Source organism: Diuraphis noxia, unplaced genomic scaffold (genome assembly GCF_037042655.1).
Source record: "Diuraphis noxia isolate RWA-SAM2 unplaced genomic scaffold, SU_Dnox_SAM2 contig0003, whole genome shotgun sequence".
In the NCBI taxonomy this organism is placed as follows: Eukaryota; Metazoa; Arthropoda; class Insecta; order Hemiptera; family Aphididae; genus Diuraphis; species Diuraphis noxia.
In genome coordinates, this window is record NW_028301713.1 from 37238233 (window position 1) to 37260182 (window position 21950).

The window sequence follows — 21950 nt, forward strand, 5'->3', positions numbered from 1 at the left end:
CCTATTTTGAAACTTGATGGTAAGAACATTATAGGTGTTTGAATGTGGTTTTTTTACGATAACTTAGTTTTTGAATGAGTTATAAGCATTTTTAATTTACGCATGACCTCTTGCTAGTTTGCTACAAAATTGAACTATCCAAAAAAACCCACATGCAAACACAGATCATGTTCTTAACATCAAGTTTTATAATAGGTCAATTCACTCTAGATTTTAAACTAACGGAGCTAAACGTGATCTGCTGAGCGTAATTGCTATGCATTTGTGAAATGGAGACAACAAAATGGTTGTGTATCATCCTCTTAATTTATATTTTTTACTATTGTTATAATGTAGGTTTTTAGAAAATATGAATAAAAATCAATATTGAATAAAATGTTTTATAATTATAAAAATATTACTGTACCATACTATAACAACAATAGGTATTAAGAAAATTAACATTGCAATAAATTAAAAAAATTACAAGTTGAGTATATTAAACTAATTTACTATTTAACTGAATTAACGATTATTATATTGAAAATAATATTATTGATTATAATCAATGATAATACCTACCTATTCAATATAAAGAAAATTATTTTAATATTTTACAATAATGTTGTTACCTCTACTAAGATATTAAACATTAAACCATAATTACATGATATGAAACAGTTAAATAGAATATTAAACATTTTTTTCAACTGTTCTTATTTTAACTCCGGTTCCCCTTCAAATCGAACTATTCTTATTTAATATGTATAAATGAATTTAATGTTTAAATATTTTAATAATGACTTTACTTAAGTGTTACTTGTTTGAGCATTAAGTAATGTATTATTTATAATAACCAAATTCTATTGGATAAGGTAATACCTATATGGCTATATACTAGTGATTGGTCGAACCTGATTTTTTGCTGTTAAATCAAATATTGTCAAAGTATTGTGAACTGAACCGAATTATTAACAGTTTTAATTGAACAAAAAATTTGAATGCAACTTCTCATTTTATTTTATCGTGCATAATTGCAATAATTTAAAAATAATAGTTAATAGTTGAATAATATTATGATACTTACATTTTAATTAATTTAAAATGGAGAAAATTAATTTTAGATTATGTTTGACTAAGAAAATTTTCAATTTAAATTTACAAACAGTAAACGAATCTCAATAGTTAGGTTCATACATTTTTCATACTGAGTTTGAAATTCAAACTAAATTAAAAAACAAGGATTTGTTTGTGTTTGGTTTGAGATTCAAGCAGTTTACTTATCATGACTATATACTAATTACTTATATTTTTAGTAAAAAAGAGAATATTAGATAAATAAAATAAAATTTGGTCTTCACGAAGAAGAAATTTATTATGTATGAATGTAAAAGCATTTCAAAATAATATGATTATTATAAATAAAGAACTAAAATTAATTAAATATAGAAATACATTTAGTAAATTATATAATATCATATAAACAAATTACGAAACATTATACTTTAATTTCAAACAAAAATTAACTGTTAACATATTAGAATAGGTACATATTGATAAGTACTTTCAACAAATTATTCATACAATATCTTTGTAAAAAATTTACTACTATTGATTAACAAAATAATAATGCATTAAACTTAAGAAAAACCATTAATTACAGATTTATTTTAAGAACAAAATTTGACACCTGTACCTAATCCTAAATATTAAATAACTAAGCAAATACTAATAACTAAATACTTTTGCTTAGTGTTTAACAAATCATAGAAAATGTCAAAAACTAACATTTAAAAAACTATCACACAACTACATGAGATAAACTAAAAACTTACATTTTTTTTTTAATTGTTAAAAAATAAAAACGAAACACTTGTAAATGGATAATGGATAACAAATTATTTACCAAAAAACACCCCAAAACACTACAGACTATTATATATTTAGATTTTTGATGACAAATAATTTTAAGTTTATAAACAATGCAGATAAAACTTTAATTATAAGAGTAAAAAATATCCATTGGTTTCTTTTTTTCGACATTCCAAAATTTCTCTTGAACATTTTGAAGTGTTAAATTGTTATCGAGGAGTACATATTGATCAGTAGTTTGTGAAATATACATTAGAACATCTTGATGACCGTTTCCAAGCTCTTTACCATAGTCTAAATTTAACCGCATGGTTAAATAACTTCTCAAGTGTTCCACTAATAAAAAAAAAAAAAAAAGTTAAACTTATAATTTTAAACATTTTATAATTATTCTTAGAAACAAGAATATTATCTAGTTGATGGTATAGGTTTATTAATATATTTTAATTGTGAAGCAAGTTAGGGGATATGAACATTTTAAAATGCTCATCATAACTCACTTTTAACATTGAAATATATAAAAATCAAAACATGCGTCTAGGTTAGATAATATTTTAACTAATAAATTTGGCAATATTTTAAATATAAAATAATAAATACGATAGAGTAAAATTAATTCTCCAGAAAATACAATTTGCTACATCATGCATTTGTAAAACCGAGACAATGTATCTTAATTTATGATTAATTCTTAACATTTATTTTCTTAACTGTAAATCTATTAATTTATTGTGTTCCAAGGGTATTATAAACTCTATCTCAAATAAGATTGATTACCCTCTGGCAGAAACAAATTTTTATTCCATTCGGTTATACTACATCCATTGATTAGTTTACATCAACTTCCAGTCTTTTTGATCAGCACCAGGTGAAAATTGCTTTACCGCCTCTAAGGGGAAATTATAACTGCATGTGTAGTCTCTGTCTTCTTAACACGGATAATTTAATTTATTTTACTAAATTTTTAATAAAATTACCCTAAATACTAAGGGAATACATATTATGTATAGTGCTACACCCATCATCATTGCCATGCGCAGATGCCCATCATTTGACATATTAATTTTATATAAGACTGAGTATATGTGTAAAAACTATCAAATTTGAAATACTAAAAAATGTCAATTTTATATAAAATTATTTGCAAAAAATATAAGTGTTAAGTGCTACAATAAAAATATATTTTGTAATATACCTAGGTCATTAAACATAAATTATCTAATTTAAATAGCCATACCAGTAGCAGCAGGTGGTGCTTTTATATAACGTAGATCAGTTTTGTTCAAGTCTTTTCCCAGTTTATTGTTAGCATGCATTTTCTTAGGATGAAGTTTCAGCACCAATTCCATATCATTTAATGACACACCATTAAACGCATCGTCACATTCAATGATATTGGAGGTTACAGTAGTTGCAGCGAGCCCTGCAATCTTCTTTTTTTTTATTCCATTTGTTTGCACTGTTGATTCCAGCACATTATTGTCCACTTGACTTGAAGTTGATGGTGTCGAAGTATTTAATGAGGTACTTCTAGTTTCCTGGGCGCTTCGTTTATTTTTAGTATTGTACGAACGGTTTTGTTTTTGAACTTTTAATCCTTCAGTTATAGACTTTACCATATTACCTTGGTTTTGATTCTGATTTAAGTTCTCCATAATTTTATTTTGATGCACATTGAATTCTTCACGATTTGGATAAATTAAAGATATGACCATGTCAAAATTTGTGTCAGGTCGTAGACATCGTTTGGATACTATTCTTTTACGACACGTAGGACATTTTTTATTACCTGCACGAAGTGCAGTCACAATACATACAGAACAGAATCTAAATAAAACAAATTAATTTTTTATTACTAGTTACAAAAATATTGTTAAAACTCATTATGAATGTAATATATATATATATATATGTATTGACACATACCTATGAAGACATTTTGTTGCCATTGTTTTGTTCAACAAGTCCAAACAAATTGGGCACATCAGCTCATTGTGAAGAGCCTCCCGCGGTACAGCTATTTCTCTATCGTCTGTAATAACTTCATGAGCATTCCTCTGCAATTCGTACGGCGTAAGTTCCCATTCATCCCTATCGTGGTTGCTCGAGTTTTTTGAAGCCATGTCGGAAAATTATTAAATTCAATCTTCATCATGTAAAATAAACGAAATTCAATGACCAATCAACAACGCCGACCATAAAAGTGTCATTCAGTATAATATGACGCATAATTATATGTTATAAAATCAATACTCACCTAATAGCTGCTGCTGCTGAACGATGATTGTACGCGTTAATGAAAATGCGACGTAACGCGTGACGGATGCTTTGGCTCCGACAGTTGATACTATTCAAAACATTAATTACGTCGACAGTCGACCTGTTGCACTAATCGAACTAACGACAACGCTTTCGGGTTTCAGTCGGTACTTTAAACGTGAAAATCGACGGTAAAACGCAAACGAAGTAAGTGATCAGACCGAAAAACAAAAACGTGTTCGCATAAAACGCTTAACGCAACAGTTGTTGCAGCTCGTGTCGCTCGTGGTATTAGGTACGTTGGTTAGAAGTTAGAAGTAGAAAGTAACAGGTGCTTTAACGCGGCGTAATATTGTTATCAGTACCAATGAGTTATCACAAATCGCGAACGTTGGGCGCTGAATGCGCGACGAACGAACGGAACACGTCGAAATGGCACGCATGTAATATAAGACACCTGAACGCGTCGTGTCGAACGGAACAAACTGCGGAAGGATCACGCGATGTATTGTCGTAAGTTGCAATGATACATGCGACGCAATAAAATCGTCTCAACTTTTTACCATCACCGCGGTTAAATGGTTTTTAATTATTCAGATAAGCATTTTGTTATCAAAATGCTCATTATACATAAAGCGAACGTCGTCGATCCCATTGGCCCGTCAAACGGGCATGGAGTAAATGAGACCAACTTATAATAATAATAATAATAATAGTAATAGTAATAATAATAATAATAATAAATAATGTAGCGATCAATGACCAGTGGTTCTTAATATTAATAAGGATACCGTCATGGAACTATATAATAATGTTAGGTTAGGATTTTTATTTAATAGTTCAATGCACGATGTTCTCTACATCGTGGTTCAATGGGTTGCGATCAGTGATAATTGTCTTTTTAATGAAGAGAAGAGATAATGTAAGTACTGTGAGTGTGACCAAGTTACGTTATATTGGGTGTACGGTGCACTGTGGAGGTGTGTTTTTCAAAAAAAATGATAGCATGTTCTGAGTTAGTTTCAGTAGCGCAACTAGAAATTATCTTAGGGGAGAGGGGATTCAAAATTATATTACAAAAAATGTAAACATAAATTATCATGTAAATAATATAATATTTTTTATTTGTTTTAAAGTAATATCGTATAAATAATGAAATGTAAAATATGAAAACTGTTATAAAAAGGATTTTTTTAAAAAAAACCCTGATTTGAGTGTAGAAAATGATCTTTTAGCTTTGCATAATGCGAATAGGAAGTCTGGAAGTGTGACTAGTATTTTCAAAACCTTAAACACTTTTGGGAATAAATCTGACAAGTTTTTATTTAAAATGTCGATGGCATTGCTAAGTTGAATATTACCATCAGCTAACTGTTCCATAATAAAACCTCTGATTTCATATGATCAAAATTATCTTTGTCATAACTGTAAAGTTTAACACATCTTTCTTCATTGAAAGTTGATCTTTTTATTAACATTTTAAAGCCACTAAAAATGTTTTTATGATTACTAAATGATTATTCAGTTATTATTTGTTGAGTGTATGAACCAACAAAAGAAATAAATAAAGTTTTTTTGAAATATTTTCCAGGATCTTTAAATGTAATCAAATATTTTATTAGTTGTTTTTACACTAAACTTATATGTTCAATAGCTTCAATCAAATCGATATTTTAGGTTTGTAATTATTAACACAGTGAATGGGCTGATATACTGGAAAACATAATTCAGAATAATAAGGACTAGGTTAAATTCAAATATTTGTATTGCTAATATAGAATTTGATTTGGCTTACTTGATGTATCACTGTCGTTCCAAATTATCTATTCTAAAAAAATTAAAATTTTTAAAATTTTAAAATTAAAGTAAAAATTATTAATAAATATAAAAACTTGTACCTTATTTATAGCTTTTACTGTATATTTAGAGATATAATTGGTAGTTTCTTAGCTTTTATGTTCACAGACCCAGTTATAAGTTATGACAATGAAATTATAAAATAATCTTTATACCTACCTACTGATGTATTCGCCACTATAGTGTTAGTGATTTGAGGATTGTAAATGTGTGTAAATGTGTAAAATGTGTAAATAAGAACACTAGAATATATCTACTATAAAATGAAATAAATTGGTATTACAATTTTCTGAACACTTAAATAATAAAGAAAGATTCAGCATGATGCTAAAAACTACACTCCTGATGGCCATGTCGAATCTGTGAATGATCGCAAAATCACTTATGTCGGTAAGGTTTTTACCTTTTTCTGACCAGCATTTTATAGCTTCCGCAGTCATGTAGGCCATAATACATATACATTACATCATATGCTATACCATATGTCCATATCTCATGCTAAACCATGCTAATACAACAAACGCAGTTAGTTATATAACAAAAGTCATAATAATATTATATCATAAATTTACTAAATAACAGTAAACACAGGGTAACTACTCTGTTTTTTAATCTATAGCAGGATGTAGCCAATGCAGGAATTGGTTTGCATAAATAGGACAATATTTTTGGGTGCACACAAATTGTAAAGAATTTCCAGATTCCTAAACTTAAAGTGTTTAGTATATATAACAATAATTTCAAATTTATTTTTATGCACTATATTTGAACACAAAATAAACAGTAACAGATTGAAAAAATAAAAGTATCACAGCTATAATAAATAATAATATGATCTTTCAGTCTATTAAATTATAATATTTATATTTGAAACAACGTAAATTCAGATTTCCGTATGATGTGATTCATATCTTCTCTCTCAATCACCCAAATCAATAATGCTATTAAAACTATTATTATTCAGTTTAGGAATTCTAAACTCTAGCTTATTTGAACTATTCTAGTAGAACAGCTTAAATTTAAAGATATAGATTGTATTTTTTGTTTAAAATAATAATATAGCCAATATAGGCACCTGATATATGCCTTATTATTTGTATAATATTACTAATTACTAAAGAATAGATATTAGTTGTAACATAAACATTAAAATGTTTCATTTTCATAAAAAAACCATACAGTTTTTTTTGAATAACATAATATTGAACTGTTCCCTTGTTTTATAAGTTTTAACAAATAATAGACAACAGTGGCGCCGAACCCTATGTTAAGGTCGGGCCATGGCCCGACATATTTGAAAATTTAAGATAGGGGCCGCTTCATATTGACCATTTTCCTCTCCACGGTATGCCATTTTTTCCGATATTAAGATGTTGGGCCTCTTGAAATATTTTTCGCCCTACTAGATTTTTAGGATTTCGGCGCCAATGATAGACAAGGAGACAACGTAAACGCGTTCACATTCATAGGCAGTCTTTCATTCTGTCTTTACTCTGTGTTGTAAGTTATTTCGTTAGTTTATAAAATATTATTATTATTATTATTATTGTCATACAAATCAGTAACAACTATGTATCTGTAAACGGGTAATATACTAATTCTATGATTGATGAGTTGTTAACATTAGGATACATATTTGTTGCTTAAATAGTTGTGTTTTTCGTAAGGATTTAAGATGTTGTGTTGTACATGAGTTGACAAGAGCCAGCGTCAGTGGTTCCGTCAGTATGATAAAATTTGTGCAAACTAGTAAATGATTTAGATTCTAAATTTTAGAATAAACTGGATTACTATTTTCTACTTGAGAGAAAGAGTTGAATCGGGAACTTATTTTTTGAATTAACATCGTGAATACTGAGAGTATTAACCATAGTGGGTCATTTTTACGACTAAGGCATTTAATATAAGGTTATTTTGTTTTTTTTTGTTGTTCTGATTTATTTGGAAAACGTATTCGGTAGTTGGTAATTTGGGTATGGTCGATTTGCACTTATTTTAGTCGAATTGCACTTGGATTTAAAAAAGGTAATGGCTGAACTGCACTTGGTCTCAAAAGTATTTCAATAAAATTATTATGCATTTGAAGGGGTTAAACATTTAGTTAACACTCATTTTCCTATAATTATTATATTTTAAGCTCAAATATGAGGCTTTCCACGCGAAGTTCAATAAATCATTTTCATCACCACATCCAAATATATTTGTTTTCATTGATGTTTTAACACAATTACAAATCGACACCTACATTTTAATACAGAATACTGACACAAGACCATCAACAACACGATACTAGAAAAAAAAAATATTAAAAAGTATATTGACTTATATACTCAAAAGCGTATTACCAGGCTAGAATTTTTGAATGCAGTTAGTCATTACTACAAAAAATGATCGAAATGACAAAAAAAATATTTATAATAAGTAATGACAATAATTAAATTTGACGATTAAAAAAAAAATGTTTGATAATAATAATAATATGTATAGTATAATATAATATAATATGATGTATAATATAATAATTATAATGTAAATATATATAATTAACATAATTTGAAGTTTAAAACAATCATATTTAACCACCAATGATTAAAATCATTGTCAGTCCTAAGCCTGTAAGTGGGAAGAAAAATGAGTGTTAGCCCTAACCGCTTTAAATGCATGATAATTTTATTGTAATACTTTTTGAGCCCAAGTTCAGTTCGACCACTACCTGTTTTTTACCCGAGTACAGTTCGACCATTACCTTTTTTAAACCCAAGTGCAATTCGACCATTTGTTTGTAGGTAATAAGTGCAATTCGACTATCCCGGGTAATTTGAGGTGTTAGATTAGATTGTTCAAGATTACCTGCTTTTGTCGTATTAAAAATGGTTTCAATAGACGGGATTATGGGGAATTTGGAAATAGATCTTCTTTGTTGCTATTCCATCTGTAGAGTTACGTCAAGGGATGGTTTTATATTTTATTTAGGTACCTACCTAATAGTAACAGTGGTGTAATGAAGCAGGATGAAGGAGATAGATACCCCAAAACTTTTAGTTTACTTCTTACTTTTTATATTTAGTGGGATAGGTTACTGTACGGGGCATTCAGATTTTGCTAAAAACATATATCCTACTAAAATATAACTTGTCGGTGGCAGAAAATTGTAGCCAACTTTTACTTTGCCGTGTTTACAGAGTACTCATATTCACAATAATGTAGTATAAACGCAATACACGATTGGTTTTTATGATAAAGCAATTGTGTATTCAAACAATTTTACCAATTACATCAGTAGACATAGAAAATAGCTTCTCAATATAAACATTTGCTTTTTGGTAATCACTGCTTGTTAAATTTAAAAATATTAAGCATACACTGATACACTTATTTTTCAAGGTAATTTTAATGTCATTTAATTTTAGATCTGCGTGAGATTGCAATACACAAAAGAAATCTAGCAAGGCAACAGTGGCTGAATGATACAAACAATTAAGGCATGTTCACAAGTTTTAGAATTCGACAGAGGGAAGCAAGCAATATCATAAGATGTGAAAAGAAAAAATATAATAAACAACACCGAACAGAATAATTCTCTTATAATTATTATAATGCATATAGGACTAGATATATGTACAGTCGTATATACAGGGTGATTCTTTTATCAAACAACACTCATTATTTCAAAAACTATTGACTTTTTACAATTTTTTTTTTTCAAAATTTTAGAACCATCTTGTTCTAGAACTATATATTTTTTTAAATATTTTCACCCTTATATTTATCAGGTTAACCATTATCAACTTTTGATTTTCAAATGACCTATACTTAAAATTTCATAAACAAAAAAGGCTATTTTTTCAATGAATTTTCACGTTTAAATTTTCATTTTTCGTTAATCCGTTTACAAGATATAGCCTCCCAAAGTTGGGTGGTTTTGGGTGGTGTTTGTGTGTTATAGATGTATGTTAGGTGGTATTTATACACAAACACCATATAAGTGTTGTTTGATAAAATAATCACCCTGTATAATCTAAGAGGAAACTACAAAAAGAAATATTTCTAAGACACGAAGATAGATCTCAGATAACAACTGACGACGATATAGCCAAAAATTGGGGTAAATACTTCGGAGACTTACTATTTGGACAAATGAAAAATTACCTGTATAATGGAGAACAGCGTTGATATTTCCAATACTCAAGAAAGGAAACAAACAGGACTGTGACAACTATAGAGGAATAACTTATATAAATTTAACATTCAAGGTTCTTTCAAACTGCATCCTATCAACTCTAAAAAGTAAAGCAGAAGAAATGTAAGGTATTTATCAGGGAGGATTTAGATCAGGAAGATCAACGATAGATCAGATATTCATCCTCAGATAATTATTCCAAAAAGTATGCGAGTTCTTCAAAGAAATACACGTCCTTTTCATTTACTTCAAAAAAGCGTATGACAGTACCCACTTTAAAGTGCCTGAATCTAAACTTATAAGATTCATGTTCAGATGTTTATTGAATTCGAGTGAGTTTAGATCAAAATGTGGGCTACCATTGATTGTTGGAACTTCCGTTGATAAAAAGTAAAAACACTGACAAACCTATAAAAGACAATATACATAATAGGTATAATAGATTAAGTGAATATGAATGCATAAAATAATAACATATCACTAATGTCAACATTATCCAAATTAAGTGTTTACATTTTTATAAGAATTAAAGTTAATCGTATTTTTTTACAACTTAAGTTTTTTTACATTCTTGGTGTCCAATAGTGTCCATTTCTAGTTTTATATGATTTACAACATTTTGTTGAGATTCAATAAATCTGGATTTATATCTAGGATCCAACATAGTCATAGCTTGTAATTTTAATTTTTGAGAGGAGTAGTTGTATCGCTTTGTAAGTGGAATAAGAATTTCTGGTACTTGTTTGTTATCGCCCCGCCAGTACACCGTATAACATTTATCTCCCCGCCATTCTTATTTGTTATCGGCCCGCATATAGTTATCGTGTTTAGCTCATGATAGATGATCTATTTTGGGAAATATTTTAGGAAATAACTACACTTTGCGAGACATTTTATATCATACTAATATAATATTAAATAAATAATAATATTATATTAGTACGTTGCTGGCTTAATAAAATGTAATAATAAAAAGTTATTTCTGAGTTCTGTATTCAGTATTATTATTTATATTATTTTTTTTTTAAATTTATAATTGTAATACATTTTTTAATTTTAAATGGCCTCCTTTGTAAATCTATAATAATAATACATTTTTTTTACATTTTTTTTACATTTTTGTATTGTATTATAATATATTTTATTTATGGCCGGGCGATAACAAACAAGAGTGGCGGGGAGATAAATGTTATACGGTGTACTGGCGGGGCGATAACAAACAAGTACCGAATATCTTTCTTAATATGAAAATAAATATGTTCAAATATCATTGATACTGAATGTAAATTGTTTCGAGTTTTTTCATCAATTATTTCTGCCACATTCTCGAAGTTAGAACTTATAGTACCAAAGTCAATAGACGAGATGCGACATTCTGTGTTTATAGAAAAAAGGTCTACACTACATGTAGCTTCTTGAGCTACAAGCGAATGGAGTAGAATCTGAGCGTAGTAAATTATTTTCCAAGCGAGAATATACAGGCATAAGTCCTGATGCAGTTACTACCTTTTTAGCTGACATATGTTCACCAAGTTGTTGAAGAGGCTTTAAAATTGTACATATTAAATTTAAAAGTTCATGTTCATCATTATATGGAAGCAATAGTAGAGCCTTGGAATTTGATCTAATTTAATATAAAACATCACGAAGAGGTATATGATGGTCTTTTATAAACATAAGTGCTAGCAAGTAAGACCACCATTGAGTCTCGTAAGCACCTAGCATTACTTTAATTCAAAGTTGACGATTTTCTTAAGCTATTTTAAGCAACCGGCGCTTATTTAAACTATAATGGAATATTGCTCAAATTTTTGTCACTTTATTTATTATGGAATTCACTGGTTTTAATTTTAGTGCATCTGAAACACCATTATTCAAAGTGTGCCCAAAGCTGCTAACATAGAAAAAGTCCCAGAGTTGTACCGCTTTAATCATGCTAGTACCATTCTCAGTTGTGATACCTACCTGAAATTTTTGAAAGTAGAATTTTCCAATCTTCAAGAACATAAAGTACCATTTCCTTTACATTATTTGCTATATGTTATATGTCCAAGCTTGTACAAGTTAGGCAAAATGTTTTTAACTCCCAATTTTCATTAACCCCATGAGCAGTAATTGCAATATAAGGGTGCAATATATGTATAGTCCAACAATCAAACGTTAAGACTACACGCTGTAAAGTCTGAAGTTCATTCGCTATTCACATTTTCACATCAGTATAGCCGGGGTTTTAGTATCAGCAAAAACTTGTCTACTAGGAACTGTATAACCATGATACAACACAGCCATCATGTACTTAAAATGGCACAACATTGTATGGCTACAAGTCAGTAGCAATCCAGTAAGCAATACTATTTGTGTAGGTACCTTGTTGATGTCTTTTTATCATATTTCTTAAACTTGTTTCCCAGTTTACTCTGTTGGATTAATAGTGATTTATTCCTAGAACATAAAAATGTATTATAAAATAATTTATTTAAGAATAAGACACTTAAATTTTTTTCATTATGCCTTTTTAAAAAGTATGTGATGTAAGTGAGTGAGCATTGGCGCACATAGGGGGGTGCTTGGGGGTGCTTAGCACTCCCAGGTTTAAAATTAGCACCGCATAAACTATTTAAAATATTTATTACATAGTCATATCTTTTGAAATATTATTATATAAATCTGTTTATGTATATCAGGATATTTTGAAAATATCAACAGTTAGTTTATCAGCAGAAATGATGGTTTTAATGAATAGTCTACCAGCCAGCTTTATATATAAAGGCATGAAAAATCAATGTTATAAAAGTTCGTTTCCAAATGTCTGTAAGCTATTGTGAATAACAATTCCAATTTCTTCGTCAATGTGTGAACGCTCCTTCTCAGCTATGCGTAGATTGAAAAACTGGTTACGCACCAATATGGGCCAAGAAAGATAGAAAGATTTACCAAGCTATCTACGCTTAGCATTTTGAGAGTGATCTTATCAATAAAATAGAGGGGGAAATTATATTGCAAACATTTGCTATATCAAACAGAAAATTAAATCTTGTCTAACATTAATAATTAATGATTACATGTTATTATAACTTGTAATATAATTACAAAATATTTAAAGATAGCCATTTTGTAGTGTTTATTTTTCTGAAAACATTGATGTTTCAAAATTTTATTTCCATTACTTCCCTGATTTTTGATAGTTATTCTAGGTTTGATGAAATAAAATATGATTATAAATTTATAACTATTAGGAACACGGAGAGTATTCGGCTGGTCGTATGGGAATGCGCGCGGCGCGGCGGGTCACATGTTTGTTAACATTATGTTGTTAAATAATTCCCAATTTTTCTCGAAACTAAAAAAAATATTAAAAATTAGGAAATTAACGAAAATAAAATTTTGAAACGTCAATATTTTCAGAAAAATAAACTCTAGAAAATGGCTATCTTTACTTTTTTTGGAAATAATTAAATATAATAATATATTTTTTAACTTTTTTACCAAGACATTAAAAAATGAAACAATTATAGTTCTTATCCCCGTGAGTTTTATTACCAAACCAGAATTTCGATACTGCCATTATTTCGAGAGATATGGCAATGAGTAAATCTTCACGGGACACCCTGTATATATGTGTGTGTGACCTATTTTTGTTTAATGCTTTTTGATAGCAAAACTTTAAGTAAAGCTTTGGATGTCTAACTCTGAAGTGACTACATTCATGTGACTTGTGTTTCCACCTTTCGCTTCACAATCAAATTTGCTAGTATTTTTACCAGTTTTATTGAAAAGTTCCAAATTGGAGATTGTTTACCTATTGTTTTACCTAAATCTAAACACTTTTAAATCCAAATACGAAAATTAATACAATGTTTTCTGCCGTAACACTGCACAAACGCCACAAACCACTTGAGAATTAAGACTATTAAGCATTAAATATTAATACGACAACAACACGCGACAACGATAAGAACAAAACAATACGGACCTGACCACGACGGTCCGACCCGTATCGGTATTTGAGATATATTTATTATTTAGTATATTAGTGTTAGGCACGTAGTAATTTCCCTCTGGAAATTTTGTTCAGTTTAAAAATAGATTAAAATATTAAATGACCAATTTCGGTATATTCGATTTTTCGATATTCTCGGTATATTGTTTTAAAAAAATAGACGGTATAACGGTATACGGTATACCAGTATATCGACCTCAAATCGGTTTACCGGTATTATCGTCACCCCTACTAAGGAGACCTTGATTAAGATGGGAAGATATGATAAAAAAAAAGACGTGGTAGCACGACTGAATAGAGGACCGGATTGTAAAGCAGAATCTTTGGATAGAGAAGGCTGGAGAATTGGATGTGTAACGGGATGGTCTTAATGGTCGACTAACCACAAAAGAGAATTTTAATTTTAATATTATTATTTTACTATTTTTGTATTATTTTTCAACAATATTGAAATTGTTTTCATACATAAAATATACATTAAAATGTATAAAAAGTGTTTTAAGATGCTTAAAAATAAATATGATATTATTAATCGTAATTTTTTTACATTTTTCATTTTATTAAATTTCATTATATTATTATGTCAATTTTGGGTCATTTTTTTAAAGGAATTTTTTATTATTTTTAGATTTATTCAAACTTTTAAAAATCATTTTAAAGGATTTGTAGGTAATAGAATTCTGAGCCCTAGTTATTATTATATAGAAAATAACGCTTTGACTCAACCTTAAAGATGTAATTTTAAATGAAAAAAAAAATTTACAAAATTTGACTGTTTTATAGGGCATGGGAGTTTTTCTTGTAAAACTTGTTTTTGTATTAAAAACGAAATGGCTCCTATAATATTTTGAGATACGTATACGTTTACTCTACAAAAAAAATAAAAATATGTATAATATATTCTATTTACTTAATGTAAAAAAAAAAATTGCTTTAATAGCTCAATTATTAAATAAGTATACAGTAAGATCTCACTAAGACGGAATTGCTTAGAATTGTCCATTTTTTTCATCTCAACAGAGTTTGGACTGGAAAGAGGGTTCACATTCATTATGTATATGAATCCGGTCCTAAGAAATTTTTCATATTAACTGGGTTTTCGTCTTATCCACAATTTACTGTACTTAGTAATAGACAGTGACAGACAGTCTTAGCTCAGAATAATTTTTTGTATGCAATGATTTATCTTTGAATTCAAAATTAATATATCCATTACAGTGACGAACTTAATATTTACTGTATATCATAGAAATACTTGATTGTCCATCTTTTATTTATAATATGTAAATATACTGGTACACAATATTAGGATATTATAGGTTTCAAGTGATGTCAATAAGTATTGTATTATGGTATATAGGTTTTAATTATTTTGTTCAGTATCAATTTCAAGAAAGTAAATGGATTTATGCTTTCTTCTTTTTATAACACTCTGTTATGTTTGATATATTCTTATTACTTATTTAACTGTAATGTACTATGTACATCAACCCAACCTGAAAAAAAACCATCTAAATTATGAATAAACACTTGAATATTCATAAATTGTATATGACTAACCAACAATGTTTTTTGTAAACATGAATTGTCAAATAATAAATTCCCAATGTTGGTGGCAATGATCGACAAAATAAAAGTGCAGCACAACTAATAATTTTTGGATAAGCATCTGATTAAATTAGACAGTGCTTATCGAACTGTTGACAGGTTCCAACCTAAAACCAATAGAAGTAGAATTTATAATTATTTAATTACACCACCATAAACATAAGTTTGGTACAAATTGTTTACAAAATTGAAGGCATGGTGATTCTTATTAAGCGTAGTTGTGAAGTAAATCTTTGCACAATTGACAAAAAGGTTACTTCCAAGTTAACTATGTTGCCTAAAAATTGACGGAGAGGTATTAATGGCATTAAGAATCAGTTTCTCCATATCGATTTCGATACCTTCTTCTAAATATTTTTACAGGCCCAATACAAATCTTCCAATAAGGGTGTCCCATACAAGAGTTCTATAGGTAAACAATAAATAGGCAATAGTTCACCCACAGCTTAAAATAACTAAACTACTTATTATATTACAACATATATTTATATTATGATAAAATATTATTTCATATCAAATAAGTATTACTAAAATGTCAACAATTGTAATTTCATATCATAGGTTCAAGTCAGCAACCGAACTCTCAGAGTGGAGTTGCTGTGGCCTTCCTAAAGATTTAGGTAACTAATATTCAGACCTTTTAAATTAGTTAGGAGTAGTATTTTTTACACAGAGCCTCCTCTAACGGTGGTTAATCAGAGGGAAAAAGTATAGTTAATTATAATATTCATAAATGAATTTTGATTTTACAAACTAATTAAGCTATATCATTTAAATACTATTTTATTTTTAATATTTGATCTAGTTGTTCTACAAAAGGTTTAGCTAACTAATCGAAGAGATCAATCTTATTGTAAAATACAAAATTACTTCAATAAAATAAGTAGGTAATAAACTGCAGTAGCACCTACTTAAAATTTTTATTACTTTGTTTATATCATATATATTAGAGATTATTAAATAAATTATACCTATAGATAATTCAAAAATCAAAACTAAAATAGATTACATAATATAATTGATATTCAAATATTGTAAGTAGAGGATAAACTGTAAGATATTATGTGTAAAACAACTAATATGAACATAAAATACTATGAAAAATTACCCATTGTGAAGAACCACGACATTTAAATGGTGACACCCAATCTCTGTAACTTTTATTATCATCACCATGTTAATAGTAAAACAAATCCAACAATGTTTTGGCTTGAATTAAGCAATACAATATTAAAACAATACATTACACTACATTAATATAAGAGATAGAATGAACTATATAAAATCAATATTATACTTCGGCCACCGAGAGACCACTATTGGGCTGCGCCAAATCTCGTCCATTCTCATGCATTCCTACCACCAAACCTCACGTATTGCTGGCCACCGTCACGGTTATTGCCGCCGTCACCGCGTTGCAAGTGGGGCTGTTTTGCACGGTAATTAGGTAGTAGAATGAGAGAAAAATGGGCACGAAACCAGAGCTCGTTGATTTGGACGCGCCAAAGAGTAGCGCTCTCTCCGTGGCCGGATAGGTTAACAGTATGGATATAAATAATAAAAATAAAAATCAATATCTACAATATTTAAATTATTAATGTATGGTTAATGTTTTTTATTTTTATTTTATGTATGATGTACATTATCTATTATTAATATGATCTTTACATAGAAATATACTTTAAATTGTACATGTCAAGAGTTCATTTCACCATTTCCACCGCTAACAATTTAACATAGCCTATTAATTTACTCTGATGTGTTTTAGCTGTAGGACGATGAATATTGGCCATTATCTTGAATTTACCATTTTATAAGCTTTTAAAAAAGCAATATTTAGGTACATAATAAATTCATCCAAGTGTGAAGTTCGTAAACTTATTATTGTATAAAAATTAAAATAAATAAGTCCTTTAAACAAAAAATAGGCTATAAGGTCTTTTTATCAAAATATTATGTTCCATGGTAAAAAATATACTTTAACCATGGTATAACCTGAAAATTATCTATTAAAGGAAATAATAGAGTTATAATACTATATTAGATTTAAAATACAAAGTAGGTAGGTAGGTACCTACTATGAATATAAAAAAAGTAGTTCGTCTGCACTCTTCGGTAAATTGTTTCAAATGTTAAAAAAAAAACAGAACTTGTTGATCAATAAATGTTGTTCTTAAAAACAATTAATTAAAATTAGGTAGCTGGTAGGTTATTTCACGGATTAGTATATATCAGGGCTGGCCAACTTGTGATTCTTGTCATTTTCGTATGCAGCTCACGGCTTTTAAAAAATAGATGTGCGATGTATGGATGTGCATGAAGTTGCCCCCCCCTCCCCCACTTTGTCCGATCGACTTTAAAATACCGCCAAATAATTGAAAATTAATTTCAAATTATTTTAAATCGAGTTTCTCTAATCGCAAATTATTTTTATATTTTTTACGAATTTTTCAGGCAGTCCCCATAGATCCAATATAACCACAAACCATTTTAAAGAAAACACAGGAGTTATAGGTGTTAATATCATAGACTGTACTTGTAATATTATACTTTCTATAGTGACGAATCTTTTAAAATATACTTATGAACACATATAATGTAAGAATACTATCTGTAAGAATGGAATTAGAATTGTATCTTGTCCAACAATTATTGTAAGACTGAAAGAAAAAATTAAGATTCTAGAGACGATTCTCCAAAAATATTAAGACGTTAAGATGAACATGTGCCTGGAATGTGATGAAAATTCTTCACGATGAACTAAGAATTTATGTCAACACATCTTCATCGAAACAGATGTATTTGTTGATAAAAGTTAATTTAAGGTTTTATAATGTCCTACAAAGCTAATAGTGAATACAAAAACGCAAGTAAAAAAATTCTTAAAACAAAATTATAGACTAAATAATTATGTTATTATTTATTTATTTATAAGTTATAACATGGATGTAAAAGGAATGTGGCTAATAAGGCATACGAAAAACTTCTATATAAAATATATACTATATAATCCTAAAATGTATGTATTGATGTTTTAGTGATATACTTCATGAAGTAATATCTTATCGATATGGTCATAACAAATAAAAAATTATTTCGTCAATCAACGCTGAAAAACAAGGGTGAACCCGCACCTTCTTATATATATTCAGGAAGAATAATATAACAATTATTTTACATAACATTTCAGTATTTCACATAAAAAAAATACTAAATGTTATAACAAAAAATATAATATGATCATTTTTTTGCAATTAATTAATTTACCTAATCATACTAGGTTGGTACTAAACTACTAAACTAATTATATTATGATATATAAAAAAAAACAACTAATGATAAAATTAAAATAAATTAGCATAATAAGCAAGTCACTTGGGTCCTCGTTTGATTAAAAAAAAACTCTATGGTTACATTGGACATATGGGGCCTGCCTAAAAATGAAAAAAAAAATGATTTTCAATTAGGGACACTCGATTTGCAATTATTTGATGGTATTTTGGAGTCGATCGAATAAAGTGGTGGTGAGGGGGGGGGGGTAGGGCGGTCACCCAATTTTGAACTTGAGTTTACTCAAAACTTGATGATTTGTAATTATAGAAACTCGATTTGCAATTCATTCACAATTATTTGGTGATATTTTGAAGTCTATCGGACAAATTGGGGCCCCGTGGAATTTTTATCAAATTATTTTTATCAACAGGTACTATTACCCAGAGCTACTTGCCTACAAGATCTCTTATAGATTTTGCCCTGCCAATTTTCAATAATAAGTAAGAAGTAACCATAAAACATATACCACAGTACGTATAAGGGAATACACAGCTCTTATGGCTATCCAAAAAAAAATATGGTCAGACATTTTGAAAGGGCTCATCAGTGTTGACTTAAAATTTAATATTAAATGTCTCCAATACAATAAATATTTCAGTCTACAATATTTTTTTGAATCTTTAGTTATCAAGTTAGTTTTTACTTGTAAAATTTACATGATCCTTAATTACGTTATTTATTGTATGATAGGGATTTAATGAAAGAAAATTCTGTTTTTTTCTTTATTAGAGCTTTTAGCAAGACCAATAAGATCAAAAATTAAAAATTACAATATTAAAATAAATAATTTACAAAACTTCAAACGAGGAAATCAGCCTTATGGATGAAAGAAATAATAAGTACAATAATGTTAATTTTAAATTTTAATTTAGGATTTCAGGGATATTAAAAAGGATATTGATAGAATCAAGATAATTTAATATAACAAGAAATTTAAAAAATAATATTGTAATTTTAAATATATTTAAAATAATCTAAACTCATAGGAAGTGCATTAAAAGTATTCATAAATAAACAGTTCTCGTATAAAAATAAAATTAATTTTGCTAACAAAAAATATATCAATTATTATATTTCCTGATTTTCTGTAATGTCTAGAATGAAATATAAATTTAGGGATTGAAACACTAAAGTACTGATGTCAATTATCTTTATTTTTTATGTTATTAAAAATTTATAAGTAATTATGTACCTATTTTGGATGTTTTGGATATACTTGAATATAAACAATAAACAAAATTTCATATTTCCATAAATTGCCAATTTATTAATGTAATAAAAATAAAAAAGCATATTAAGACTAATTATTACAGTATTAAGTATAGTAGTTATAAATACAAATACAAAAATATTAATATTAATAATACAACAAACTGTAAAAAATAATTATCAAGGTAGGTATAATTTTTTTTAACTATTATCTTTTCCTGATATACATTAAAATAATGTTGAACAGTATTTTTGTTTTAATTTTTGACAGTTAATTAGCTAATAATAATTATGATTTAATGAAATATCAAATAAGAAAAATGAAAAAAAAAACAAATGAAATACTACAAATGAGATAAAACAGTTGAAGTTGGTCAATAAAATACGACCTTCCTCGTCCAGTGCTGTAGGCTAAAAACTAAAAAATTAAAAAACACTAAAAAACGTTAATTTTTTTATCTAAAAAAAAAAAAATATATGTACAATACATATTTTTTGCTTGATGACAAAAAATGTTGATTAACAGTGTAGCCAAATAGTTCTGAAATCATAAAAAAAAAAAATGTTTTACTATCTGGGGAAACTGTTGAGCCCTTTCAATATGGTGGATTAAAATTCGGATAGCCAGAGTTTCCATTCTGATTTTTATTCTGTGATAATATTATGCGAGATTCGATCAATAATATTATAAAAAAAAAGTCTAAACATTAATAAATTACGTAAGATTCATGAACTAAGATAGAAATATACTATCTTTACAAACTATAATGTATTTCCATTTTTTTTTCTAGATTATTGAGAAAAGTGCTGAAAAAGTTTTATATTTTGACAAAAATATTGTTGATAATCTAAGCATTTTTACTGCTCCAAAAGGCAAAAAGCGATGTCACAGTAAGTTACTCTATGAAATAAAAAAAACAATAACACGTCATTGTAAAATCAATTCATTCATCTTATAGCTTGGAATCTGTAATTAACTAGAAAATAGAAAATGGTTAAGACGTTTAAGTGTAGTGTATAATACCCAGATAGTAAAAATTGAATAATCAACATTTTTCTTAAAATATATTATAAGATTAAATATTTCAAACCAATAGGATAGCGCCATCTAGTAACATTTTCTAAGTAATATTAACATGCATAATCACGATGATAGAGGTCGGGGCGGGTGATTTTAATAACCAGGAACTTATTCAGATAAAAAAAACGTCAAATTTTCTCAAATGAGTATTCTGAATAAATTATTGACAATAAATATTATTGTTACGTATATTATTATTATGTACCTAATAATTAAATAGAAAAACTAAATTAAACAGAAATACGAACACAATCTTTATTTCATAGGAAGAGAATGAAAAGTCATCGACACCTCAAAACATAATGCTTTTTAGTTAAATTTCAATGTATAAAAATAAATTTCAAACGAGATAACATTATCTAATATACTAAATATTAAATATTTGTCTATGTATATAAAAAGTTTGTCTTAAGTGATCCTCCTTAGATAAATCTTTATTCTATGACTAATAATTATTTCTAAAAAAATTCATTTAAATTCTTACTTCTGTGCAGTTTACTATCAATTTTAAATTGATTTTGATTATAAGCACCAACCAACTTTGGATACCTACCTACCTACCTAATTAAGAA

At 28.0% G+C, this 21950-nt stretch overlaps 1 protein-coding gene and 1 pseudogene across 1 annotated transcript; both read right to left on the minus strand.

Moving 5' to 3' along the window:
- Positions 1-1633: 1633 nt before the first annotated feature.
- LOC107165346 (E3 ubiquitin-protein ligase RING2-like) lies at positions 1634-4684 on the minus strand. The gene is made up of 4 exons (XM_015513531.2): positions 4109-4684; positions 3778-3997; positions 3089-3678; positions 1634-2187 (listed from the first exon to the last, which is right to left on the minus strand). Exons 2-4 carry the CDS (start codon positions 3972-3974, stop codon positions 1976-1978), a joined length of 999 nt encoding a protein of 332 aa, XP_015369017.2. The 5' UTR covers positions 3975-3997; positions 4109-4684; the 3' UTR covers positions 1634-1975.
- Positions 4685-11548: 6864 nt separating this feature from the next.
- LOC107165335 (uncharacterized) overlaps positions 11549-21950 on the minus strand; it is a 32093-nt pseudogene continuing 21691 nt past the window's right edge.